The 24711-nt window shown below is 40.3% G+C and overlaps 1 protein-coding gene across 1 annotated transcript in view; it reads left to right on the top strand.

Moving 5' to 3' along the window:
* LOC103180210 (teneurin-3) overlaps positions 1-2419 on the top strand; it is a 159978-nt gene extending 157559 nt beyond the window's left edge. The window contains exons 5-6 of the mRNA XM_042341646.1: positions 1266-1547; positions 2415-2419. Of these exons, the coding sequence (XP_042197580.1) occupies positions 1266-1547; positions 2415-2419 (287 nt within the window). The remainder of the gene's footprint in view (positions 1-1265; positions 1548-2414) is intronic.
* Positions 2420-24711: the final 22292 nt, after the last annotated feature.

Below are 24711 nucleotides of genomic sequence, written 5' to 3'. Positions count from 1 at the left end.
AGCTTAAAACCCAAAACATGAGCAGCAGCTGACAAACTTAGTTACTTAGAAATAACAATAATGGACGAGAACGAAAGTGGGAAAAACTTTTAGTTGAATGGTTTGGAAGATGATTGCTAACACTCCTAGGGGTTTAATTTGCGATATTTCTTAATGGAATTCCTTAATAAGTGATGCCATTAGAGTTTCCATTGACCCATCAACATGGTTTCCTTATTAAGGAATCCCATTCAGAGATACCTTAAATTAGCCACCTTTCCAGTTGTCAGCCTGGCTCAGTTGGTGGCACTGAGTCAGAAGGTTTTAGGTTCAAGTCCCACTTGGAGACTTTGAACTCACGGTCTGGCTGACACTGACAATGCAGGGCTGGAGAGAGCGCTGCACTGCAGGAGGTGCCATCATTCGGATGAGATATTAAACCGAGATCCTGTCTGCTTGTTCAGGTGGATGTTAAAGATTCCATGGCTATATTCAAAAACAGAAAGGAGTTTCACCCTGTGTCCTGGCTAACAATCGCCCAGATGAAATTGGTCATTCTTTATGGCTGTGTATGGGACATTGCTGTGCACAAACTGCCTGCTGCTTTCGTCTGTAAAACACAAAGTCATTACAGTTTACAGTAAAATCCTATGAAGTTCTTTGTGACGTCTCTACGATAAGGTGCTACATCAAATGGAAGGATTAAATATTAACAATCTTTTCATTATATATTTATCACAGTATAAACATATGAAGAAAAGTTTGCTGATGTTAGTGATTGGCATGCAGTTGTCCTCCAGGCTCTCGCCCCCCCACGTCCCCCTCACCTCCTGTCCTGCTGAATGCCTGCTAGGTAAGGATATAAGCTGTTGATTTAACGGTCAACCTTTGGGAAGCTGGGACAAAAGGATGCTATCAACTTTCACCCATTCCATACCCACTAGGCTCCCCACTTCATTGTTCCTAAGATCTCAATGAGGCATTATCCCAGCCTCGCCTCCTCCTTTACCTGCCAGTTTTGTTTTTCTTTAACACCTGAATGTAGGTGACAAGAAGCTTGAGATGACAAAGTGTTGGAAGGTGCTGGAATGTGTGTGAGAGTGCCAGGGAGTGTAGCAGACAAAAGAAAAGACTTGATCGCCTCACATTGAGAGCTTAACCAGACACCTCTCTGATACCAAGGCTCATTCGAAAACCTCTCTCTATGTTTATTTGTTTTAGCTTGGGTTTTTTAAAAAAAAGAATTTTTTAAAAAAAGCTCACTTCCACTATTATTCCCACAACAGCGGCAAATTTTTCCCTGAGGGAATTGGGAATCTGTGAGCCTGCCACTCGCCGAGGGTTAGCGTTCTGTGCAGAGATGGGTCTCCCCCACCGAGGCTACTCAGTGAACACAGGGTCGGACGCCGACACAGAAAATGAAGGAGTGATGTCCCCGGAGCACGCCATGAGGCTGTGGGGCAGGGGGGTCAAATCCGCTCGCAGCTCCTGCCTGTCAAGCCGTTCCAACTCAGCCCTCACGCTGACTGACACAGAGCACGAAAACAACAAGTCGGACAGTGAAAATGGTGAGTTCTGAAGCTTCTTTGGAATTCCAAGTACATTAGCAATATTCTCTCTCTCGCTCTCTCTCTCTCTGTCTTTCTCTCAACCGTCACAGAGGGAAGTTTCTTCTCTCCTCCCAGATGTCATGTCCTTGAGTACAGTAATTGCATAAAATCAATATGCAACGTCAGACACCAGCATTTTGCCAGGGACTTTCATCATATTTTACATATCTTGAAGATGAAGCATTGCTTAAATCATGATTAATTTGGCTGGCAAATTCTCTGATGTTCCTGCTGACAATCTGGGCTAAAGATGGAGCAAGAACTGTAAAGAGATTAATGTGAATTTGATGGATTCAGTGTTAAAAGGGAAAAAAAAGATTTATCACTGACTAAGCCACCTGTGTATTCTCAGTGGAGATGCCAAGCTAGTTGTGATTAAGCCATCCCTGGGGCCGTCCTAAAATTGAAGATGTCTTTGCACAATCTTCTTCATGACCACTTGTCAGAAGCTGTAGCGACCACACAGTTTTAGTTTATAAACAGCAACGCAGCAGGTGCTAAAGTGCAAGTGGGATCGTATTTAAAAAGAAAAGTTAATATAGATAATTGAATTTCCATTCGGTCGCAATCTGAAACAATGAGGAAGTAAAGTGCTTTATGGGATAGTGAAGTACAACTTCTAAGGCTGTTTGCTTCACAGTATATATTGATTCTAAGCCAATGCCTGACAACAACTGATTCCAAGTTTATTAGGAAAGGGTTAACCTTACTATAAAATTATACATATTTTAACTTAGAAGACAATTATGCTGTGTTAGATTCCCTGCCAGAACTATCCACTCCAGTTCTTTTTCCCTGCACTTTTTCCCACATGTCTTTTTCTAGCATAGTTATTAACATTTGCCTTGAAATCCCTTCAAAAATGTAGAAATTGACTTGGCTTCAGTGACTTTGTGCGACAGTGCCTGCATCATAATAATATCGTAAAGATAAGATCTTCCAAACTTTGTATTTATAGTCATTGAAATTGATGCCCTTTTTGTTGCTGATTTCCAGGGGAAATAATCCTTCACTATTTACCCGTCTTAATTCCGTGTGAAAGAGGCAGGTGTTAAAATAAGATTTCACTGTGTTCATTGACAGTCAGGATAGATGTCTTTTGTGTTCACGCATTGCGTCCTGTACGGAGACTTTATAGTGGGTTCTGTGCGTGTCCGATTTACTTGTGGTGATATGGTTTTATAGTGGCTAACTGGAACAAAGTCATGCATTTGTTTGTGACCCATTTGCCACTATAAATGAGATATCAATGACAGATGGACCGTGTAACTGCTGAGGCATATCGACAGAGGACATGATGTATGATTGTATACCTTTTATTCCTCTCTGTACCGATAAAATTGTTATTTAAAATTGATTTTTTCTTGCAATTCACTTAATTTTCTTTCTAGAGGGAAGTGGAAGAATCAATATTACAGATCATTTCAAATCCAGTTATATACAAATCAAATCTTTGAATTTAAGCCAACCCTTCCCACCTAGTACTGTATTTGTTTGAAACATGCCCATTGTGATTTAACCTGTCTAGTTGTGTGTGAGGTAATGTATTTTTTCTTTTTCCTCTGTCCCAGTACATTGCATGGAGTGTGTTTGCAATGTCCATTGTGCATGTCACTCGTAATAACTTTCTGCGGATGTGAGCAGGGTTTGACACCCAATTGCAATAATTTTGAAAGTGGGGGCAACAGCCTCGCAGCGAAGAAAGGGGTCAAACACTGAAGATCTCAAAAGTGACCAGGTCAATCCCTGATGTGCTTCTTTCACACACCAAACCAGGAAGTGGGAGCCACAAATGAATAGATTCATCAAGACTCACATTCCCCCTGAGTGATCGTGCTGGTTGAGTAAACCCATCTGCCTTGAGGGTCAACATCCTTGTTTTAAGTTGAATATGTTTGGTTTAATGCTGAGTAGATTCCTGGTGGGTTAACTCAATGAAGTGGCTGCAGAGTTACTGTCTGGAAGTCTATCACTGTGTGAGGGAGCTGAATGAATTATATACAGTTCCAATGACAGAATCAATAGGACACCTTAGATTAATGATGGCACCTCTCCTGCTATGTATTCTGCATTCTCACAATATTATCATCGATTGTCAAACAGATCCTGAAAAATAATGGGAGATTGTGAGCCGAACACTGGTTCGGATATTGACAGATGCCTGAAACTTTGCTTTCATAGTTCACCTCTTTATGTGAATCATTCGATGCCAGCCAGTCAGTGGTCAGTTCTGGGAAGATCCACTGATTCTATTGCGATAAACATGCAATAAAGGGGCGCCATTGTTAATCACAGGACAAGCAGTGCGTTGATGGTTGCTGAATGACTAGTGGGTGCAAAACAAAACTTGACCAAATACCCAGCGAGAACCTTAAAATAATTTGAAATGGTGCATGTATAAAACAGAAATCTACCCTCAGGGTTCAGAGGAGAATAATAAAGCTTTCAAATATCCTCTTGTGGTTTTTGACATCATGTTAAATCCTTGAATGAGATTACCACCTTGTAAAATGTTCCCAAGTAACTAATAGTTTGGGTTATTGAATTCAGCACACCTCAAATGTATAGAGAGAAGTGGCACAGAGAGGCTCAATCAGAGGCTGAAAAGTGTTGGGTTTGAAGGTACATCCAGTAATGAAGTTTACCTCTCTATTGAAGCCTGGGACAAAAGGTCTAGCGAGGAAAGGCCAGATTATTCTGTTTAGCCCAATTTTAAATTAGGAATCAGTGAAACAGAGGAATGAAAGTCACTTGTTTTTTATATTTTAAAGCTTGTTTACTTAACAAGGCAGAAAGATGTATAATTTTGCATTGGTTCAATAAGCAGTTACAGTAGGCAGGGCTACGACAGACAATATATTGGCTGTTATGCTGATGTGTAGCAATGTCACTGTAATGACAACATTAAAGTTCAAAAGCAGTAGGCGAACATCTTTTGCTTTTTGTTTCTCTTGTCTTTGAAATGCTGGTCATAGCGGAAGTTGAATTAAAGAACCAAAGTTGAGTCTGTGAGACTCTAGCAGTTGTGTTGCTGCTGTATCATTGCATCACTGCAATCTGTTCTTCTCAGTTGCTTTGTTTGATTTTGCGAGAATTATTGGAACCTTGAACGGTTGAGGTCGAGTAAGTGGCTTGAGCCACAGAGCGAGAGAAGTGAAAGATGTACTCGCTCCCACCAGCTTGGAGCGAATACCAGGAATGACCACCTCTTTTATCATTGTCCTTTTTTTAACATCAGGATAATCTATGCAAATCTGCACGTACTCATCTACTTCATATTTGTAATAAACAAGCTGGGACCGCCGTTGGTTTTGGGTACCATGAGCTGATTCTGATTAAAAGAAATCAGGACTGTTACCAAATTAACAAGAGAGCTGCATCCGTGGTAAGCACACTTCTTTCTGCTGAACAATTTAACTCTTCAAGGCACAACATACTGACATGTTCTCATAACATTTGTCTAGAGTTATACCAAATAACCCGTAACATATGTTACATTTAGATATCAATTCAGCTCCATTTAATTAGACTTATAATCATTTCAATACTGACTTACAACAACAACAACAAGATTCCATTTATAAAGCGCCTTTCACGTCAGGAGGACGTCCCAAGGCGCTGCACAGTTGGGTCATGACCCGAGCAGGGGGGAAATGGTCAGGGTGAGGGGAGGGAGCGAGGAAGGGGGAAATGGTCAGTGTGAGGGGAGGGATGGGAGGGAGCGAGAAGGGGGAAGAGAGTCGAGAGGGGAGCTGAAGGCTCGGTCAAAGAGACTTACAAGGTTAAGAAACCTTCATCCAATCAAAACAACCAATTTAGAATCAAAATTGTCATTCTACAGGTCCACATAGCACTAGCAAACTAACATAAGCATTTTGAACTGAACTAAAACAATAGTTTAAGCAATAATCTAGTTCTGATCACAAGAGAAAGCTTTGTTCCTCCTTGAAAACATGTCCCAATACAGTACTTTTATTGTTTCTTCCACCCATGCCTTTCCTACAAGTGCTATTTACAAGTGACTTACTTCTAGATTTAAAATACACAAGAGCACCAGGTTATCAGCGCTGTCATGTTGAGTATTGTTTATCTTAAAGTGCTACCATGTAATGCAAGCATGTTCTCTGTTGGCGCGTTGCTTTAAATGTTTTATTTCCCAAATGCATATCTATCATAATCCTCCCCCTCCACCCCCTTGGGGTAATCTACCTGGGAGAACTGCTGATGCTGCTTCTAACAGAAGCAACAAACTTCTTTAAAAATTCCAAATCTCAGCTTGTCCCTAGGATGACAGGGTAAAACAGGCCCCTTACTATTTTACAGTGCTACTCTTCAGCATTCTTTCCCCATGTTGGATTTCACAGACTTGTTACAACACAGATCTATCCATTAGCCAAAAAGCTTCTTTCTAAGCTTACTGAGAAACATCAAGGATAGAGCTGGGGGGGAAAGGGGCCTATTCATGGCAACTGACTATAATCAAATATTGTGTCAGCCTATAATTTAGTGGTGAAATCAGAAGTATTGAGGTGGTCAAAGTCAGTCGTCATAGAAAAATGCATAGTTTAGACAAGATAACTTATAATTTCCTGTGAGAGGCAGTCCGCTTGCTTTACTGTCTTTCAGTGTAAAGTGAAGATTATAGGAAGAGTTGTTGATGACCTGTGCTTTGATACTCAATAACCTTACAGTATATTCACCTGCTTTGTTCCCTTTTATTTAGATAGTTCAGATAGGAATGAAATCTCGCAGCATTTAAATGTGATTGGAATGGAGGCTTACTAGAATGATACCGAGGATAAGTGGTTTGGTTTTTGAGCAAAGACTGGAGAAACTGGAATTTTTTCTGCTGTAATAAAGAGTTGAAGGGTAGCCTGATAGAGGTCTTTAATATTATCAGGGATTTTGAGAGTCAATACGGAGAAATTATTTCTACTGGTTGGGGAGTTGGTAATTAGATGGCATCAATTTAAGATTAGTTTGTAAACAAGCAAATGGGAAGGTTAGGAGAAATATGTTCACACACAGAGTAATTAGAGTATGGAATGCCCTATCGACAGGAGTGATTGAGGCAGAATTCATGTTGACCTTCAGAAGGCAAATACCTTCAATGATTGAAATGGTTCATGTCCGCCTCCAGATGTGCCCACTATCAGCTATTTGGAACACCAATCCACCTCTCTCTCTCCCCCCTCCCCACCTTTCCTCCCACCGTTAAAGCCTGCAGACCTGCCTTTTGAACCACACTCATCCGTCTCTTCCCCCACCCCTCCCCTCCCACCCCACCTCAGTCTCCTATTCAGCAGTGCAAAGAGCTTTAAGATGTCCTTCCACCGTGAGAGGCACTATAGAAATGTAAATAGTTGTTGTAAACTGAATGAGGGTTGTTGTCTAGTGTCTCAAACAATACACAAAGCACCAGTTTTGTTTTTCCTGGAGAGAACTTGAAGCCGCTGCAAACCGAGGAAAGTGATGACTTTGCACTTTGGATTTTGAACGTGCTTTTCCTGTCCTTGATGATGGCTGCGGCACCTGTAAAATCTATTAATTAGGGATTTTAAAAGAGGCAAATATGCTGACTTGGACATGTTCTCTTTCCTTCACTGTCAATAGATAGCTTTATTTAGAGAAGGCACATTAACGCAGTCATGTATTGCATCTCCTGTCCATATTTTACAGCAAAACAGGTGTCTGACACATTTGAAACCCACAGCCATGCAGACAGAGAGTTCCACATATAATAACAACAACTTGCATTTATATAGCGCTCTTCGTGCCAGACGGGGTTTCGGAGCGCTATGTATACTACCTACAGGTGGAAATTTCACTGTGTCTGGAAGGAATGCTCACACTCTCCCCGGAGGGATGCATCCTGCTTGTATAATTCCAGAGAGTATTAAGCCAAGTGGGTGAAGGCGAAGCCTTGTGGACAGCAGAGTATGTGTTGTGCTACTGCTGTAGATTAATAAGCTAAAACCACATAACCTGGCATGAAACAGGTATGAAAGCTTTTTCAACAATATGTTTCCCTTCAACATTTATATTCTTTTGGCGACCTGTAGCGTATTGGTTAGAGCACTAGACTCGCAAATGAGAGGCCCCGAGTTCGATTCTCAGGCGAAACCTTAGGCAAGACTCCTCACTCCACATGCCTCCTGTTTGCTTAGCAGTAAGTAGGAACCCAGATAATAATTGATTTGCGGTGAGTAATAATTCCCTTCCCCCCAAAAAAAAATCTGGTCGCTCAATCCACCACTGTTTATGGAACATTGCTTTGTGCATTTGGCTGCCGCATTTCGCTCACAAAATATACAGTCAATTAACTTTACAGTATATTCTGTGAAGTGTTTTGAGACATCTTGACTATATCAAATGCAACGATTATTATTATATTCATGAAAACATTTTTGATATATTATTGCATTAAGGATTATAAAAGCAGCCTCTATTTCATGAAAGAAATATGGATTCAGATTGTGGTTCTTTGCTAATCAACTCATACAATCTTCACTATTCAAAATTGACTCTTGGATGTTGATATTTTGCAATTTGATGACATCTCAGAATATTAACACTCGTAAAGCATTTATTGTGATCACATATCAGAGTAAAACTCCCACATCTTTTCCATAGGGCTGATCTCAGCTGTGAACTACAACTTAATTGCTGCAAATTGGCAAGTGAATGGCACTTAAGAAAACATTGCCTGAAGGGGACAGGAAATGCACCTTTCACCACACGAATTGATTGTATTCATCCTGATGGATTGTATTCCATTGGGTCAATTTCACCCAAACTGAATAGGAACATAGGAACAGGAGGAGGCCATTCAGCCCTTCGAGTCTGTTCCACCATTTAATTGGATCATGGCTGATCTGTACCTCAACTAACCTTTCAATTCCAATTTCCCACTTTCTCCCCATATCCCTTAATACCCTGACCTACCAAAAATCTATCAACCTCACTCTTGAAGGTATGGATGGATCCAGCATCCACGGTCTCTTGGGTAGAGAATTCCAGATTTCTACCACCCTTTGAGTGAAAAAATGCTTCCTAATTTCACTCTTAAATTGCCTGTTTCTGAATTTTAAGTCTATGCCGCCTTGTTTTGGATTCCCCCACTAGAGGAAATAGCTTCTCTGTGTCTACCCTATTGAATCTCTTTATTATCTTAAATACCTCAATCAAATCACTCCTCAACCTTCTAAACTCAAGGGTATACACTCAGTGGGATGGGGAAATGGCCTTGGTTGACTTATAAAGTTGGTATTGGTTATACTACCTAAATTGTGTATCCAGAATCCCATAGAGCACCTTAAAAATGACGCCTGTGTTTTGATAAGACCTCCTGACCTCCTGGGATGACCTGTGTCAACTGACACATCCCGCCGTTTCAATTTCTTTCACAGTGTTCCATATACAGCCATTAAATGAATAATCAATTTTATTTGGGAAAATTGTTGGCTAGGGCAACAGGAGAAATTCCCTTCTCTTTTCAAATAGAGCCGTGGGATTTTTAGCGTCCACCTGAACAGGCAGCTGGAGCCTTGGTTTAACATCTCATCTGATCTGAAGGACGACACCTCCAACAATGCAACAGTCCCCTACACTGCATTGGAGCGTTAGTTTAGATTATGAGCTCAAAGGCCTGACACAGAACCTTCTGACTCAGAAACGAGAGTCCTACCAACTGAGCCCATCTGCACTGTTTGCTTAACCACAATGGGAGTCGAACCCAATTTATGTGGATAGTTGGAGCTTGACTGTATTTGTAAATTTCTCATTAAAATATAGAATGTGTCAAACCGACACTGAAGCCTCAATTTTCTTAAAATGGTGGGTGTATAACTATATGAGAAGATCATTGATTTGCACTGAATACAGTAGGTAGCAAAATCAATCCGTTATCTCTGTCCTAGCAGCTTTCATTGAACTACTGGTCAAAACAAACAGGATGTTTTCTCCTAGTTAATCATTCTTTCAGGCTCTATCAAACCCATTGATTTTATGCAAAAGTTAATCAGCTTACCTTTTGTCAAGAATGGATTCTTTCTTAAATTACCCTTATAAAAAGCTTTTGCTTTTTTACTCCCATATGTCGGTGTGTCTCAATTAATGAAAAGCAAAGTTCATCAAAAGGTCTGGGGTTATAAGTTCCATCTCGCGCTGAACTTGAGACTATTTATTCAACATTTCAAAGCGTAGCACCTGGAAACTTCAGTCTAGAGTTGGAAGCCAGTTTTTCTGTAGGTGCTTGCGTGCGATTGAAGGGGGGTAAACTCAGAACAAATCTACGCAAACACTATTTCAGTGAGCGAATAGTGAATCTGTGGAACAGGCTCCCTGGGGAGATGGTTGAAGAAGGAAGTGTTGATTCTTTCAAACACAATTAGATAGTTTTCTTTTAGGAATAAACATTATGGGATGTAGGTAATTTGGGACATATGTGCATGCGACTACCAGAAGGGTGGAAGGTGAACTAAATGGACTTGGTCTTTTTTCATCTTACATTTCTTATGTTCTTATATTCTTTCTAAAGCTACAAAAAGCTAGCTCCCAAATTAAAACTGAATTTTTGAATTTACCAACATTTTTAACCTTGGAAATTCTGAGAAAATAGCCCAAGCCTAGAACTAGACAGTATTTCTGGTACCCAAAGCCTGAAAGATTGTTTTGTGTCAAGATTTAGGATTGCACAGAACTGTGGAAAATTCATAAATTCAGTCTTAATACGGAAGCCAGTTTGCTGGAGTTCCTATAAAGAGTCGGCTTCCAAATCAAGACCTAAGTTAAGAATTTTCTATTTTCAACGTGCAGATATGAAAAGTGCTATATCAAATGTAAGGATTTTTTTTTGTTTATTAGCATTTTAGCATTGGCCTTGGAGATGGTGCAGTACAGTTTCACCAGAATGATACTGGAGCTGAAAGGGTTAAATTATAAAGCTAAATTGCATAAACCTGGTTTGTATTCCCTGGAGTTCGGAAGGCTGAAGGGTAATCTAATTGAGGTGTTTAAAATGATAAAGGGACTTGATGGAATAGATACAGGTGAGGGAATCCAAAACAAGGGGGATTAAAATTAGAGCTAGGCGATTTAGATGTGAAACCAGGAAGCATTTTCTCATGCAAAGGGTTGTGGGAATCTCAAACTCTCTCTCCCAAAAGGCTGTAGATGCCTGGTCAATTGGAAATTTCAAGACTGAGGTTGATAGTTATTTATTAGGTTAGCATTTCAAGGGTAATGGAGAAAAGGTGAGTGAATGGAGTTGAGGTACAGATCAGCGATGGTCTAATAAAATAGTGAATCAGGCTCGAGGGGCTGAATGGCCTACTCCTGTTCTTGTGTTCCTTGGAACATATAATCCTTTTTTTTAGATATCTTCCATAAAGAGATGTCAAATTGCTTCTTCAAAAAAGGGACAGAGAGGGGTAAAAATGAAGCGGTGGGAAAACAGAGGACCCAGCTAAAACAAGGAATGGAAATAGGTTAAAGAATTTGGAGACTCTTCAAGGATGAACGATGCCCAGCAGAAAGGAGAGAAACATCTTGTGACGTTTGTTGTTTGTTTAGGGCAACAATAACTAACAATAATATATAACACACTTCAGATCCAATCACCTCTTGATGTGTTTGGCAATGATGGGGTCAGATACCGAGCACAGCATAAGGGGAAGGGGAGAGGAGACCATAGCCGCAAACAATTCCGATTTTTTTTATGTTCACGTCTGTGTTGGTGTTTGTGAGCATTGCTCTTTAACCAGTGAATCTCACAATTGAAGGATATTGTCTTGGAAGATTTACTGATTCTGACAGTGATCTGAATTCATATTGATGCCACAATTGACCCAGGCTGGTTTGGCTTCAGCTGTGAATATGTTAATTAAGTTCCCTTACAATTTTGCGGTCATAACTCCTCCAACCTGTTCTTCTGTTACTATTATCAACATTTTACTCTTCAAGCAAAAGTTTGATGGTGGTTTCATAAAGCTGTCAGCCTCACTCAGTTGAAAGCCCTCTCGCCTCTGAGTCAGAAAATTGTGGGTTCAAGTCCCATGTCAGGGCTTTGAGCTCGCAGTCTAGGCTGACACTCCAATAAGTTGCTGAGAGAGCACTGCATTGTCAGAGGTGCCATCCTTTGAACAAGGCGTTAAACTAAGGACTCGTCTGCCTTTTCAGGTGAATGTGAAAGATCCCATGGCTCTCTTTGAAAAAAGAAAGGTATTTACTCAGTGTCCTCGCCCACAATCCCCCAGATAAAATTGGTTGTTAACTTCACTGCTGTCTGTGCAGTGTCCACATCAGTTGCCACGTTTGTCTGCAAAATACACAGTCAATACATTTTAGAGTAGCACTGTGAAGCACTTTGAGATAGCTTTCTGATATGCCAGACACTATATCAAATGTAAGGATTATTATTATTCATAATGAAAGTAGAAATAAAATGGACCCCATAGGGAGGGAGGGAAGGAGGACAGAAAAACACCTATCATCTCATGAACATTCTAGGTCGCCGTTGGGAGGAAGAGACGGGGAAGAATATAATTCATCCAATGAGATAACAAAATAAATCTAAACAAAAATAAGTGAGGCATACCTATACAAAATTAATATAGCAAATAAAGTCCTCCGCCATGGTTCAATAGGCAAACGTCTCACTGTAAGCCTTGCAAACCATGAGCATGCTGAGTTAAACCCGAATCAGCCAGGGTGAGATCAGGGTGCTGCTGGTGGAACTGGCTTCAAGTGACTGTGGTCGAAGAAAAAAGTAAACTATTTTTCCCACTGGTGCTCGTAGTCTAGTGATTCTGACTACAAAATGGATGGGTGTGGAAATTGGCTGTGGCCAATTGTGATGTTCCCACAGTTGAAAACCCATGGAGTCCTGTAGTTCAGTGGTTAGAGCACTCACCTGGCAAGTGAGAGAATTAGGTTCGATTCCCGGCAGGGCAAAACCTTGGGCAAATTTCCTTATTGATAATAATCTCTCAAGAAAAAAAATAATTTGGTCACTTCAATCCACGACTGTTTGTGGGACACTGCTGTGCACAATTGGCTGCCATGTTTCGCCCACAAATATACAGTCAATTCACTTTACAGAATAAACTGTGAAGTGCTTTGAGACATCTAGAAGATGTGAAAAGTGCTATATCAAATGCAAGGATTATTATTATTATTAACCTGTTGGCATTAACTGTCAAAGACTCAGACTTGAAGAATGAGACAAATTGATCACAGGAGAGTTTTGAGAAGAAAGCCTTTCAGCCCATTTGATCTCATGCTTCCAAAATATGACTCTCCCGCCACTGCAATCAAGCTGTTTCTTGAAAGAATCCATCATTCTGGCCAACGTTCTGCTGTGTTGGCATATTTGAAAGTAATTATTCTGAGATTACTTTCGCAATCCCATTTAGAATATACCTCTTTAATGTGCCCCACAAGATATCCATGGAAACAATATATGACATATACAGTTTACTCATGGAATTAATGTAAATTAGCTAGTCAAATTGAAAACTGGCTTAGCAAACTGAAGCAGAAGGGGATAATAATGGAAAAAATCTGTCTAGGGGATTGGTGCTTTGCAAAGGTCAGTTCTGAGCCACATTTTTTATACGCTTTTCATAAATACCTTGGGAGGAGAATATTACTTGCAATATGTTAACATGCGTCATTTATCACATATTATGGGGGCCAAGCAAGTGAAGAATATAAGAATAAATAGCAATCAGGAATATCTAGGTCAATGAAACAGATGGGCACCAGATTTGAATGTAAATAACCATAAGATAATGCACATTGCAACAACAAAAGTAAATAAAAAAAATCTTTGCATCTTCATGTCAGCAGAGTCTCAAAGCACCTCACAGGATTTACTGTAATATGTAGTGACTGTATTTTGTAGCCGTTTTGCATGCAGCAATGCCCCACTAACAGCCATGAAGTGAATGGCCCATTTTATCTGGGGCGTTGTAGGCTAATGCACTGGTGTAAACCACCTTTCTTTCAAATATGTTACATGTATGCAATGCAGATGGAAAACTGTGTAAGTCTACTAATTGCTTGTTGACTGGGCAACCAGGACTGAATCGTTGAGATGTGAGAATAGATGAATGGGATGTTTGCTTATCTTTGTAGAGATGAGGAAGTATCTATGCAGAATTTTCCCCAGGAGATGAGACTGCGTAGATTTTAGTTAAGGAGAGTTTGTATTGGCTTGGTGGATTTGATGAGCTGAATGACCTTTTTTTTCATTCCATATTCAATTATCTTTGATTAATAGATCAAAAATGAAATATGATTGCCAAGTGTGCTGGGGTGAATGAATGTGAGTGTCCTTAGAGTTCAGCCCATGCTAACAATTGCCTCCAGCTCTGCAGAGGCAGGTCGGTGCACAGATCCATGTAGAAATAGAAGTCATGGTGATTTAGCAGGAATCACTGAAATGTTTTACTTTCGAAAACCGTGTTGACATTTTACCGTTTCGCTAGAAGCAGCTTCACGTGCAACCTAACAAATTAGGATGTTTGCATTACTTTCCTCTTGCTCACTGACAAATAAACTTCCAGCAATATTTACCATATGCCTGCAGTTGTGTCTCACAGCAGCACAGAAAAACGTTAGCATTTCCCTGGAAGGCTAAAATATGTCTGTTTTTTTCACTGCTTAAAAAAAAATCTTCCCTGCTTAAAAATCTGTTTCCCTCTGTGCAGTAATAATAAGTTGAGACAATTCTAATACATTAAGTATTTAAGCAAAAAGTTACTAACCTTTTCTATTGCTTCTCTCACCACTGCTCCTCCCCTCAAACACCTATCATTCAGTTTATCTCTTGTCACTGTAATATTGCAAAGGGCAGTTTTTTCACTCGGCTTTCTCTTAGCACATTTGGACTGGCTGAATTTTAAATTAGATCGCTTATATCCAGTCATGAAGCTGTGGATGCCAACAGACTGAGCAGGGAAAGGGGTCACATGTGCTAAGTGTGCTTCACTGGGATATGGTTGGATTTGTCTTTTGCAACTGCAGTTAACCTAGGCAATAAAGTAATTATCCTTGCATTTGGTATAACACCTTTTCCAATGGGACGGCATCTCAATGCAATTTATTGTAAAGTACAGGGTCTATATTTTCTGGGTGAAAATGGCACCCAAGTTGCTCTCAGCCATGAAGTGAAATTCCAGCATCTGTTTGACTTCTGAAATCTGGCAATTTTTTTTAAGAGTTCCCACCGATCAATTAATTTATTGTCAGCACCATGCTTTACATACAAGGCATCAACCTGGGAACATAAGAACAGAAGTAAACCATTTGGCACATTGAGCCTGCTCTTCCTTTATTTAGATTGTGGTTGATCTGTATCCAATTACATTTGTTTGCCTTTACTCCTTTCCCGCTGATACTCTAACCAGCCAACCAGACGGTTACTCAGCTTCCCTCAGCCCCAGCCATTTTAAGTGAAGTGTCAGGTTAGATTGTACCCACAGTACTGCGTATAGTTCTAATCATCAGGTCCTGGAGGCAGAGCAGAGGAAAGTGACGGGGATGATCCCTAATGTTAGCGGAATAAGTTTTGAGCAACAATCATGCAAACTGGTCTCTTCCGACTTGAGAGAAGACGACTCAGAGGGGACCTTAAGTTGGAGGAGTCGTCCTTCGGAGGAGATGTTAAACCAAGGTCCCATCTCCCTGTTCAGGTGGACATTAAGGATCCCATGGCACTATTCAAAACTTAATTAGGGAATTATTCCTTACTTAAAAGCAGCATGATGGGGTGATAGGGGACGTTAGGTTGGGTCTTTTAGAAGGATCGGATCGGATGGACTCAAAGGCCTTCTTCATCCAAACCAATCTTATTTTGTAACCAGAATGAAATTTCCCATCTCATTTGACCCACATGTATTCTAAGAAAGCGGGCAAGGCAGCGTTGGAAACCCATGGCTGTTGATTAATTCTTACTTTGTTTCAGTCACATGTCGCCAGCATGGGCAGAAAATAAAACTGGTTTGCATCACTAGTAAATTCTCAGACAGTGACTGCCCTGCCCATCTCTTATGAGTCTTTGAATTAATTTTTGATTGAGCATCCTATTCAGAAATTATATTTTACTTCAGAAATCGTATTGATTTTTTCCCCCATAATACAGCAAAATTCTTCCTCTCCAGGCAATAAATGAGCTTCCCACACATACAGTATTTCTTGCTAAGAAGCCCCCAGATACACAAACTTTAGAATATTATTTTATATTGCAAAGACAACTGGGACATTTCTTGGGACATTGGTCATTTTTGGTCCAAGAGGTTAATCCATAAGTTCTAAAATGGTTTGATAAGGAGTAGTGATTGGGTTGGGAACATTTCACAGCAGTTCATCCTTGATTGGGGTAAATGTGATTGAAATTAAAACAGCCTTTTATGTATGAAGCCACACCAGTTAGAAAACACTTCAAGGGAAAGAAAACCGAGCATTTGATAAGATAGGAAAATAGTCTCCAAATCACTTTGGAGGTTGGTCCCATTGGAAAATAAAACTGTTGGAAAACTGCATTGCTTTTCCACAACAAGTGCAAATACCAAACCTTTGAGGTAAAATGCTAATTATCTGACCTTCTAAAATTAGTGAAGATCCAATTGGACAGAAACTCTGCATGAATAAAGGATCTTTCAAAGACCTTTAGGCTGTTGTAGTTGACTGTTTTATGGCTGCTTTTCATGCTTTTCTCCCTGTAAATCTTTTCAGTACGACCTGGCTCACAAGGTCAGTTTTAGAGGCAGCTGAAAGATCTCAGAGGACAGCAGTAAAGTGTGTCCCTCAATTCAGTTCTATGTTTTACAGACAATATTGGGATTGTGTTTGGAGAAAACAGACAACGGTGAGCATATCCCAGGTGACATGGGAAACTGCACAGCCAGCTGTTCCATAGCTCTAGTAACTCTTCCAAAATTCACAGATGCTTTTGCATTTGACAGGACGTGCCAAGACTTTGTACATCCCAATGCTGATGTTTTCAAGAAGCGCTGTTTAATAATTTATTAACTGCTACATTTCCTATGGGCATTATCTGCACTGCCACGATGAATCACTGAACACTAAAATGCTTGAAGGTAACACAGACAGTCATCCACAGAAAGTTTACATTTCCCTTTGTATTAAAGCTGCCCAATGGTTCTCCGAGACTCCCTGTTGGTTTACTTAAATGGGATTTAATGCATGTTGTTCCTGCTTTGAAGAATTACCACTACATCACTTTCAGGTTTGCTAACATAGACTTTAGGTCCATGTGGTATTTAGTACTTTAATGAGAGCACATCTGATGAGCGAGCAGTGATGCAGAGCATTATTATAGTTCAGGATGTATACTGTTCGGGTGAAGCAACCTTGGTGAGAACCTGTCTGATCCTCCTGTTTTCTGTGATTTATCAAAGTTCAGGAAATAATGTTCCTTGATATTAAAAAACAGATGGATTCTCTGTTTAATAGCAAGTGAAAGCAATTTATCTCTCATTTTAGATTAAGCCAAATTATCTAAAAGTGTTTCCTAAGCTTATGCATTAGGTTGCATGAATACCCCAGCCATGTCCTTGGCACTTTGCTAATGTGGCATTGATCAATCCCCAAATACAAATTTAAGGGAGAGAGTCATTTTAATATCTGCTGCAAGTTGCAATGCCATTCAGGCAGTGAAAGTAAAGGTCAGGAAGATAAATTGTTCGTGTTGTCTTTTTGTGATTTTTGAGGTCAAAATTCATTCATCTTGATGCCTTCCCACATCCTTTTAGCAGCATCAATTGCTGGATTAAATATCGAATGGTGACAGATCATTCAATATCTGCCCCTGCTACTGTAGCATTAGTAGGCTTTGCATGCAGAGAAATGAGTTTTAGGCACAGATGATGCCAAAGGTAATTGTGTTGATATATCCTACAGAATTAATCCCACAACAAAGTTATCTGGCAATTTTTCACCAGCCTAATTTATCTAAACTGCTGTATTAGTTTTTCTCCATCAGGAGGAGTCAGCAAAATGTGTACAAATCATTTTAATAATGTCATCAAAAGGTGTAGTGTGACTGTAGTGTTTAGAAATATTCTGTAATAATTTAAGAACATTTAGGGACTAATTTAGACTGCTCAGCAAAGCCAGCGGGATGGTCTGTGCTAAGTGTTTCATTCAGTACTGCTATGCCTATTGATGTGGATTACAAAAGAAAAAACCCCACAGTAAACACAGAAGCCAGAAAGATCACTACATCTCATAACATTTAGGTTTTGCATTTAATCAATTTAATCATTGTATTCCGAATCTTAAGGCACCTATAATAAATAATGATGACAATGATTCTTACATTTGATATGGCACCTTTCATGTCTAAGACCGGATTTACTGTAATGTGCAGTGACTATATTTAATAATAAAATAATAGTGATGATTCTTGCATTTGATATGGTACCTTATCACATTGTCGAGATGTCTCAAAGCGCTTTACAAGATATACTGTAATGTGAATTGACTGTTTATTCTGTGGAAGAAACACGACAGTACAATTGCATACAGCAATGTTCCACAAACAGGTATGAAGCAAGTGACCAATTTTATATGAGAGAAACTCCCTTCTCTTATGAAATAGTGCTATGGGATCTTTAACATCTACCTGAACAGACAGACTCCATATTAAGTTGATGCTGGACATTAAAAACCCCCTGACACTATTAGAAGGAAGAGAATTTCTCCTGGTGTCCTGACCAACAGATTAATTGGTCATTCATGCTTGGACATTGCGCAAATTGGCTGCCACATTTGCCTAGAAATGCACCGTCGCAACACTTGACACAGTTACCTGTGAATCATTCTGAGAGGTTTTGACATAATAAACATTTTACGTCTGGTATACTGAGTGTGGTCCCCATACCCAGTGTTCTCATCACACAATAAATGGTTGGATAGCAAAGGAGTCCAAATTGATGGAAATGAAAAGTTTCCAAATACCAATCAATTTTGGATTCAGATAAAACATTAGCTCCTCCCTTAAATTCTGTTTGTCCCTTGTTGCTCCGCTTAATTCTTTTGTTAGATATATTCCGGCATCCCATGTCAAAGAAGGTGATGTTGCTGTAGAATGCAACATTGAGATTAGAGTAACCCCAGTGCACCAACTAGCGTGAACTCATCCATTGTTCATAGTAAAAGTTTTCGTTTCCTGAGAACAATTGAGTAATAGTGGCTGCACCTACTTGAGACTGTCAGAGTTGATAATGCACAAACTGGCACAAAGAGGATATTTTCATCTTTTCAGTCTAGGTTACACTCAAACTCCTAGATCACAGATACAAACATATTATGGAGTCCTGAAGCATATTGGTTAGAGCACTCACCTCGCGAGCGAGAGGACCTGGGTTTGATTCCCGGCAGACAAGTGTCCTTACTCCACACACCGTTGTTTACCTAGCAGTAAGTAGGAACCCAGTTGTTAACCGATTGGCGGATCCCTTTTTTGGGTGTAGTTATCCCTATATAAAAAAAGTGTGGTCACTCGATCCACAATTGTTTGTGGGCCAATACGTGTGCAATTGACTACCATGTATTACCCACCAAATATAGTCAATTCTCTTTACAGTATATTCTGTGAAGCGCTTTGACACATCTACGAAGATGTGATAACAGTTATATCAATTGCAAAGATTATTGTTACTATTATTGTTCTAACCCTTTCACACACCCAGTGTTGTTGTTCTGACACATGGGCTTGGAGGACTAACAGGAAACCTTGTCAGACATGCTTGCAATAAACACAACTTTTGCTAGTTCTCGGGAATCCTCTGGATCCTGGCACTACAATCCTGAAACAACACTAGTTTTTAGGACTATACCAGATCACTTACATGTTGGTGTGTCAAAAATCAAAATGTTCCTGACAGAATCCTAATTTGAGGCTTTAAATTTTAGTTTTGGTGGATTGTACATATGGTGACAACTTTTATTACTGAAAGCTGTATGTTGCCAATAGAAGTTACCAGAGTTCTGACATTAGGCATAGGCTTAAGAGCGTTATCGTAAAATTGAAGATTGTGCAAAGATTGTAAATTTCTTCAATTCAGGTTAATTTAGAAGCCGTTTTTGTTTTGGGCATTTCCTAAAAAGATCTTTCAGACCGGAATCGTTTATCCATATTATCTATGTTTTTACTACTTAAGTTTTAGTTCAAACAAACAAACACCTCCTGAAGTTGCCTATTTTCCCTCAAAGATGTTCAGAGAGACTTGAGTTGATGGTATGACTCATGATATAAGTAACTTTGCATCAAGCCCAGGTTCTCTTTACGGGAAGCGTGATCTTTCCATCTTTTGGAACAAGGTAAAACTTCTCAGTGTAAATGGGATTTAGTCCTCCAATTATTTGACAGCCTGAAATCAACAGGGAAATAACAGCAATCTAAAGGGTCTGGGAATAGTACCCCAATGAATAATGAAATGAATCATCCTTCAGTGCGCACTTCAAACCTGAGGCCATAATTGTGGAAAGTGAGCATCTCATCACCTAGGAAACTCAGATAAATTAACCTTAAGTCTTTTTTTCTTTCAGTAAGATTTGGCAACGTGATTTCAAGCCTGTACTGTTGATCAATATCAATGAAAAGTTAAGAGACAGGGCTGGTGCTAAGTACTGTTCATATCTGGAGACAGACAGCTAGCTCGTGTGATGGGGACAAATATTATACTTGGCACTTTCTGTCGCAGAAGACTTAAAAATAGATTACTGACTTATACTGTCAGGTTAGTTTGCTTCTCATGATAAATTAGAGATATACTCAGATGTAACTTATGAGGGAAGCTCTGCTGAGACTTGAGCTTTGCATGAATATAAAGGTCATTTGTGAATGCACAACTCCATTTCAGCTTTTTTTTATTCAGCTCTATCTCTTTATTAGCGTCCAGCTGTCATTTTCCTCAGCTTGAATTTGAAATGTCAGCGTAACATTTTCCTATGATATAGGTTTGACAGCATGACACAAAGTATGTCAATCAGTACTTACTGAAGGCATCCATGAACAAAAATTGTTTTTAAAGGACCTGTTTCCCAGCTAAGCCTGCAGGCCTATTTTCTTATGAGTTCTCCTTTATGGACAAATAATAACAAATAAAGCTGCTATTGTGGCTCATGACATGCCCGTCAGAATGCCATGCAATACAGAAGCACAGTAGTCCCTTTCTATACTTCTATCTTTGTGAGACTGACAAAAAGGATTCTCTACTGGGGGTTACGTTGCAGAAAAAGAGTTTATGAAGACTCTCTCTGAGTGAAAGAGATAGAGAGACAGCCCACAGTGTATTTGTGCTGATGTTGTTTAGCAAAGACCGGCTTATTTCAGCTTATAACATATTTTTAATAATTTACTTTCTCATATTCTCCCAAATGCAGTGACTCCTGTTGGAGGTACAGTATATGTGTCTAATGGCATTGTTAGCCCTTCTTACCTTAGTGGCTAGTATTATTTAAGATCTACAAAAAATTGCTTAAAAGTTGAGACTGAATTCAACAGTCTTCCAGATTCTGGGCCCTCTGAAACAGTACACAAATGGAGCAAATCCAGTCCCAGGTGGAACTTCTCCTCCGTGTCTGAGCTGAGACTGTCAGTGAGAGTGGACTGTGGGATACAGAGAGCACCACAGAGACAGCCCACAGAGCAGCTTTCATTGGAATTCACATGAGCTCATATTCCAGCTAGGTGATCAAGAGCTGAAACTCTATTATTTCCTCCTCCCTTGTCCAGGAAGGTTGAGACGCTCATCAGCTGAATTGGGTGATATGGAAATCAGAGTAGGTCATGGAATAGATCCTAAGACCCTCCTGATCTCTCTGATTCGGCCCCATGCCTCATCCCCTGATCAGTCAGGCATTCTGTGTGACTTTTTTCGCACCTTCCAGAATCGGGAAAGCCAATTTCCCCAGTTTTATCCAGTGCAACCAGGGGAAACTTCTTTTTCCAATAGTGTCACGAGATCTTTAACGACCATGTGAATCGGCAGATAGGATCGCGGTTTAATGTCTCATTTGCAAGGCATCTCCAATAATGCAACTCCCACACCAGCACTGTATTTGGTGTAGTCCTCTGAATATTTTGACAATTTAATACTTTTTTAATTCACTTTACTTTAATTCAACTGTGCCAAATGTAGCTGAAATTTTATTTTCCGTTAGGATATTAATTATATTATTAATTTTTACCCTCCAGAATCAACAAAGATAGCTCTTGTCTGACACATGAGCCTATTACCATGCTGAACGTCTGAGAATCTCTTTGAAGTAATCCATTATCAATGAAAAGAAAGATGTTTTAAATTTATTAATGAAATAAAATGGGGGAAAGGTGGAGAAGGTTGTGTATGAAGCCTTTTTTATAATATATACATTTCCTAAAAAAAAGTATATAGTGTATTTCACATCAGGGGGATATCCCAAAGTGTTTCACAGGATTAGTAAAGTGGAATTTCTGTATATTTGATAGGCGAAGGTGGTAGCCAAATTTGTACACAGCAATTTCCCACAAACAGCTATGAAGTGAATGACCAAATTTATCTGTTGGTCAAATTTCCTTTTTTTTTGCATAGTGCCATACGATCCTTAACATCCAACTGAACAGGCAGACGGGATGTACCATTCTGCAGGTTGTTAACCTAGTCCTGAGCATTCTGCGCACTCTACCAAGTAGTGTCAGTGTCTTGTAAATTGAAATGCGCAGTTAATGATCAGTTGCACATCAAGCTACAGAATCTTCAAACTTCCAATTTCTCCAGGTCCTTCTGTGCTCTCAGTAACTGGTGAACTCAAGACATCTCTCCTGATTGCTATGTCCCCAGCTGCACTCTTATATCATACAATAAGCATTGTAATAACAATATTCTGTGGGACCCATACAAACAATTAAGAATAATTGACATTGTGCCTAAAGTATCAAAATGCCTCAGAGAATTTCACAGTGATTGCTGTCATTTTGCAAATGTCAAGGCTCACAAAGATCATCTGGATGTCCACCTGAAAAGGAAGACAGGAACTTTAGCTTCTGGTTTTGGCCCTGCCCACAGCACAGAGACAGGGCTTGTCAAAGTCACAAACGAGGGGTCCTCTCTATCTGTGACCAGGGCTCCCTCTGCCTTCTCGTCCTCCTGGACCTCTCTGCTATGTTCGACACAGTCGACCACGGCATCCTCCTCCACCACCTCTCCTCACTCATCCACCTTAGTGGGACTGCAATCGCATGGTTCGAGTCCTACTTAACCAACCGCTTCCATTTCATCTCAGCAAATGATTTCTGCTCCCACCCCTGCCCGGTCACCTGCAGGCTACCCCAGGGCTCCATCCTTGGCCCTCTACTTTTCCTTATCTATGTGCTCCCTCTGGGCCATGTCACCTTAGACACGGAGTAAACTTCCACATGTATGCGGATGACACACAAATCTACTTTGCCTCCTCCAATAACAACTCTGGGTCTGCTGATGATATCAGCTTGTCTGGCAGACATCAGGGCCTGGATGATTGAAAACTTCTTGCAGCTGAATATGGACAAGACGGAACCCATACTCCTTGGCTCCCATCAACGTCTCCACTCCTGCGGATCTAAACTCCTCAACCTCCCTCGGCTCTCCCTCAGACTCACTGAACCAGTGCGCAATCTAGGTGTCCGGTTCGACCCCCAGGTGTCCTTCCTCCACCACATCTGGTGCTTGACCAGGACCGCCTTCTTCCACCATTGCCACATTCCCGTCTCCATCCGTACCTTACCCCAAATGCAGCCGAAACTCCAAACTCCTTGGCACCTCCCTACCTCTCTGACCTCCTCACTCCCCAATCCACCATCCGGCGCCTCTGCTCAACTGGCACTGACCTCCTGCTCGTCCCTCCACCCTCTGCCCCACCATCAGAGATTGTGCTTTCAGTCACTACACCCCAAAACTCTGGAACACTCTCCCTCAATCCCTCTGCCTTGCCCCCTTCTCCCCTTGTGCTTACGGTCATCTCCCCCCCATTCCCATTTGAGATGCCCTGAGACGCTACCCTGCATGGAGGGCGCTATATAAGTGCAAGTTGTTGTTAACATTTCATTAGAAGGACGACACCTCGAAAAATACAACATTCCCTTGCTACTGCACTGAAGTATCATGCTAGGGCTATGTGCTCAAGCTCAATGTGAGGGTTGAACCCACAACTATCTGACTCGAAAGAGTGTCAGCCCAGTACAGTGTCTTGGGCTTGACTGATTGTTGGGATCTTAGCCCTGGTGACTGTCAGAGTGAATTGCTAATATTGGCCCCGGTGTTCCTTGGGATAATGGCAGGGAAATTATATTGATCCATCCATAAAACCACAAGTTTGATTCCCAACTTTTTAGTTGATCTCAAGATAGGGAATAAAGGGCTAATATTGACCTTAATCCTTCTGGACTTGGAAGGAGAAACAATCTATAAAAATAATAATATTCCTTGTATAGAAAAAAGCGCCTTTCACATCAGGATGACAATTTGAAATACTTCATAGTGTAAAGAACACCTATTGCAGTATCAGCTTAGACTAAGTGAGTTCAAAGTCCCAATGGGGGCTTGAATCCTCAATGATCTGACTCAAATGTGAGAGTACTACCAACTGAGCCAGTCTGATACCCAACAATTTTATCATTTCACTTTTATTGTTCATGCAGTATTGCAACAGAGGAGCCTGCCATTGTATTTGATTGTATACTAGAATGAGTTACTCTTCCCTTTCACCCATTAAATTAATATGGGGGTAGAATTCCATCCCAAAATTTCTAGCTTGCAAGCCTGCAATTCGCAGTGACAGGAGCATTTAACGCATCTTGTTATTTCTCTTCCTTCCTCCCTTTCCCCGAATTTGATCAGATTCCAGGGCACTGTGGGCAGTCAAGCCAGTGAATGATAATCTATTAATTTACTGCAGTAAATGCTCACATCACAGTCAAATTGTCTCTAATGACCGTGGAATGAAATGCTGCTGTTATTCAATAACATTACTCTGCCCTGGTGGGGAAAAAATGGTTGTTTTATAGTGCAAAATTGGTGACAGCAATTTGCTCAAGTATATTGTAATGATTTAGAATTTTAGATTAACTCTG

Source organism: Callorhinchus milii, unplaced genomic scaffold (assembly GCF_018977255.1).
Source record: "Callorhinchus milii isolate IMCB2004 unplaced genomic scaffold, IMCB_Cmil_1.0 Scaffold1, whole genome shotgun sequence".
Taxonomy (NCBI): domain Eukaryota; kingdom Metazoa; phylum Chordata; class Chondrichthyes; order Chimaeriformes; family Callorhinchidae; genus Callorhinchus; species Callorhinchus milii.
This window is presented reverse-complemented; position numbering and strand designations above follow the sequence as displayed.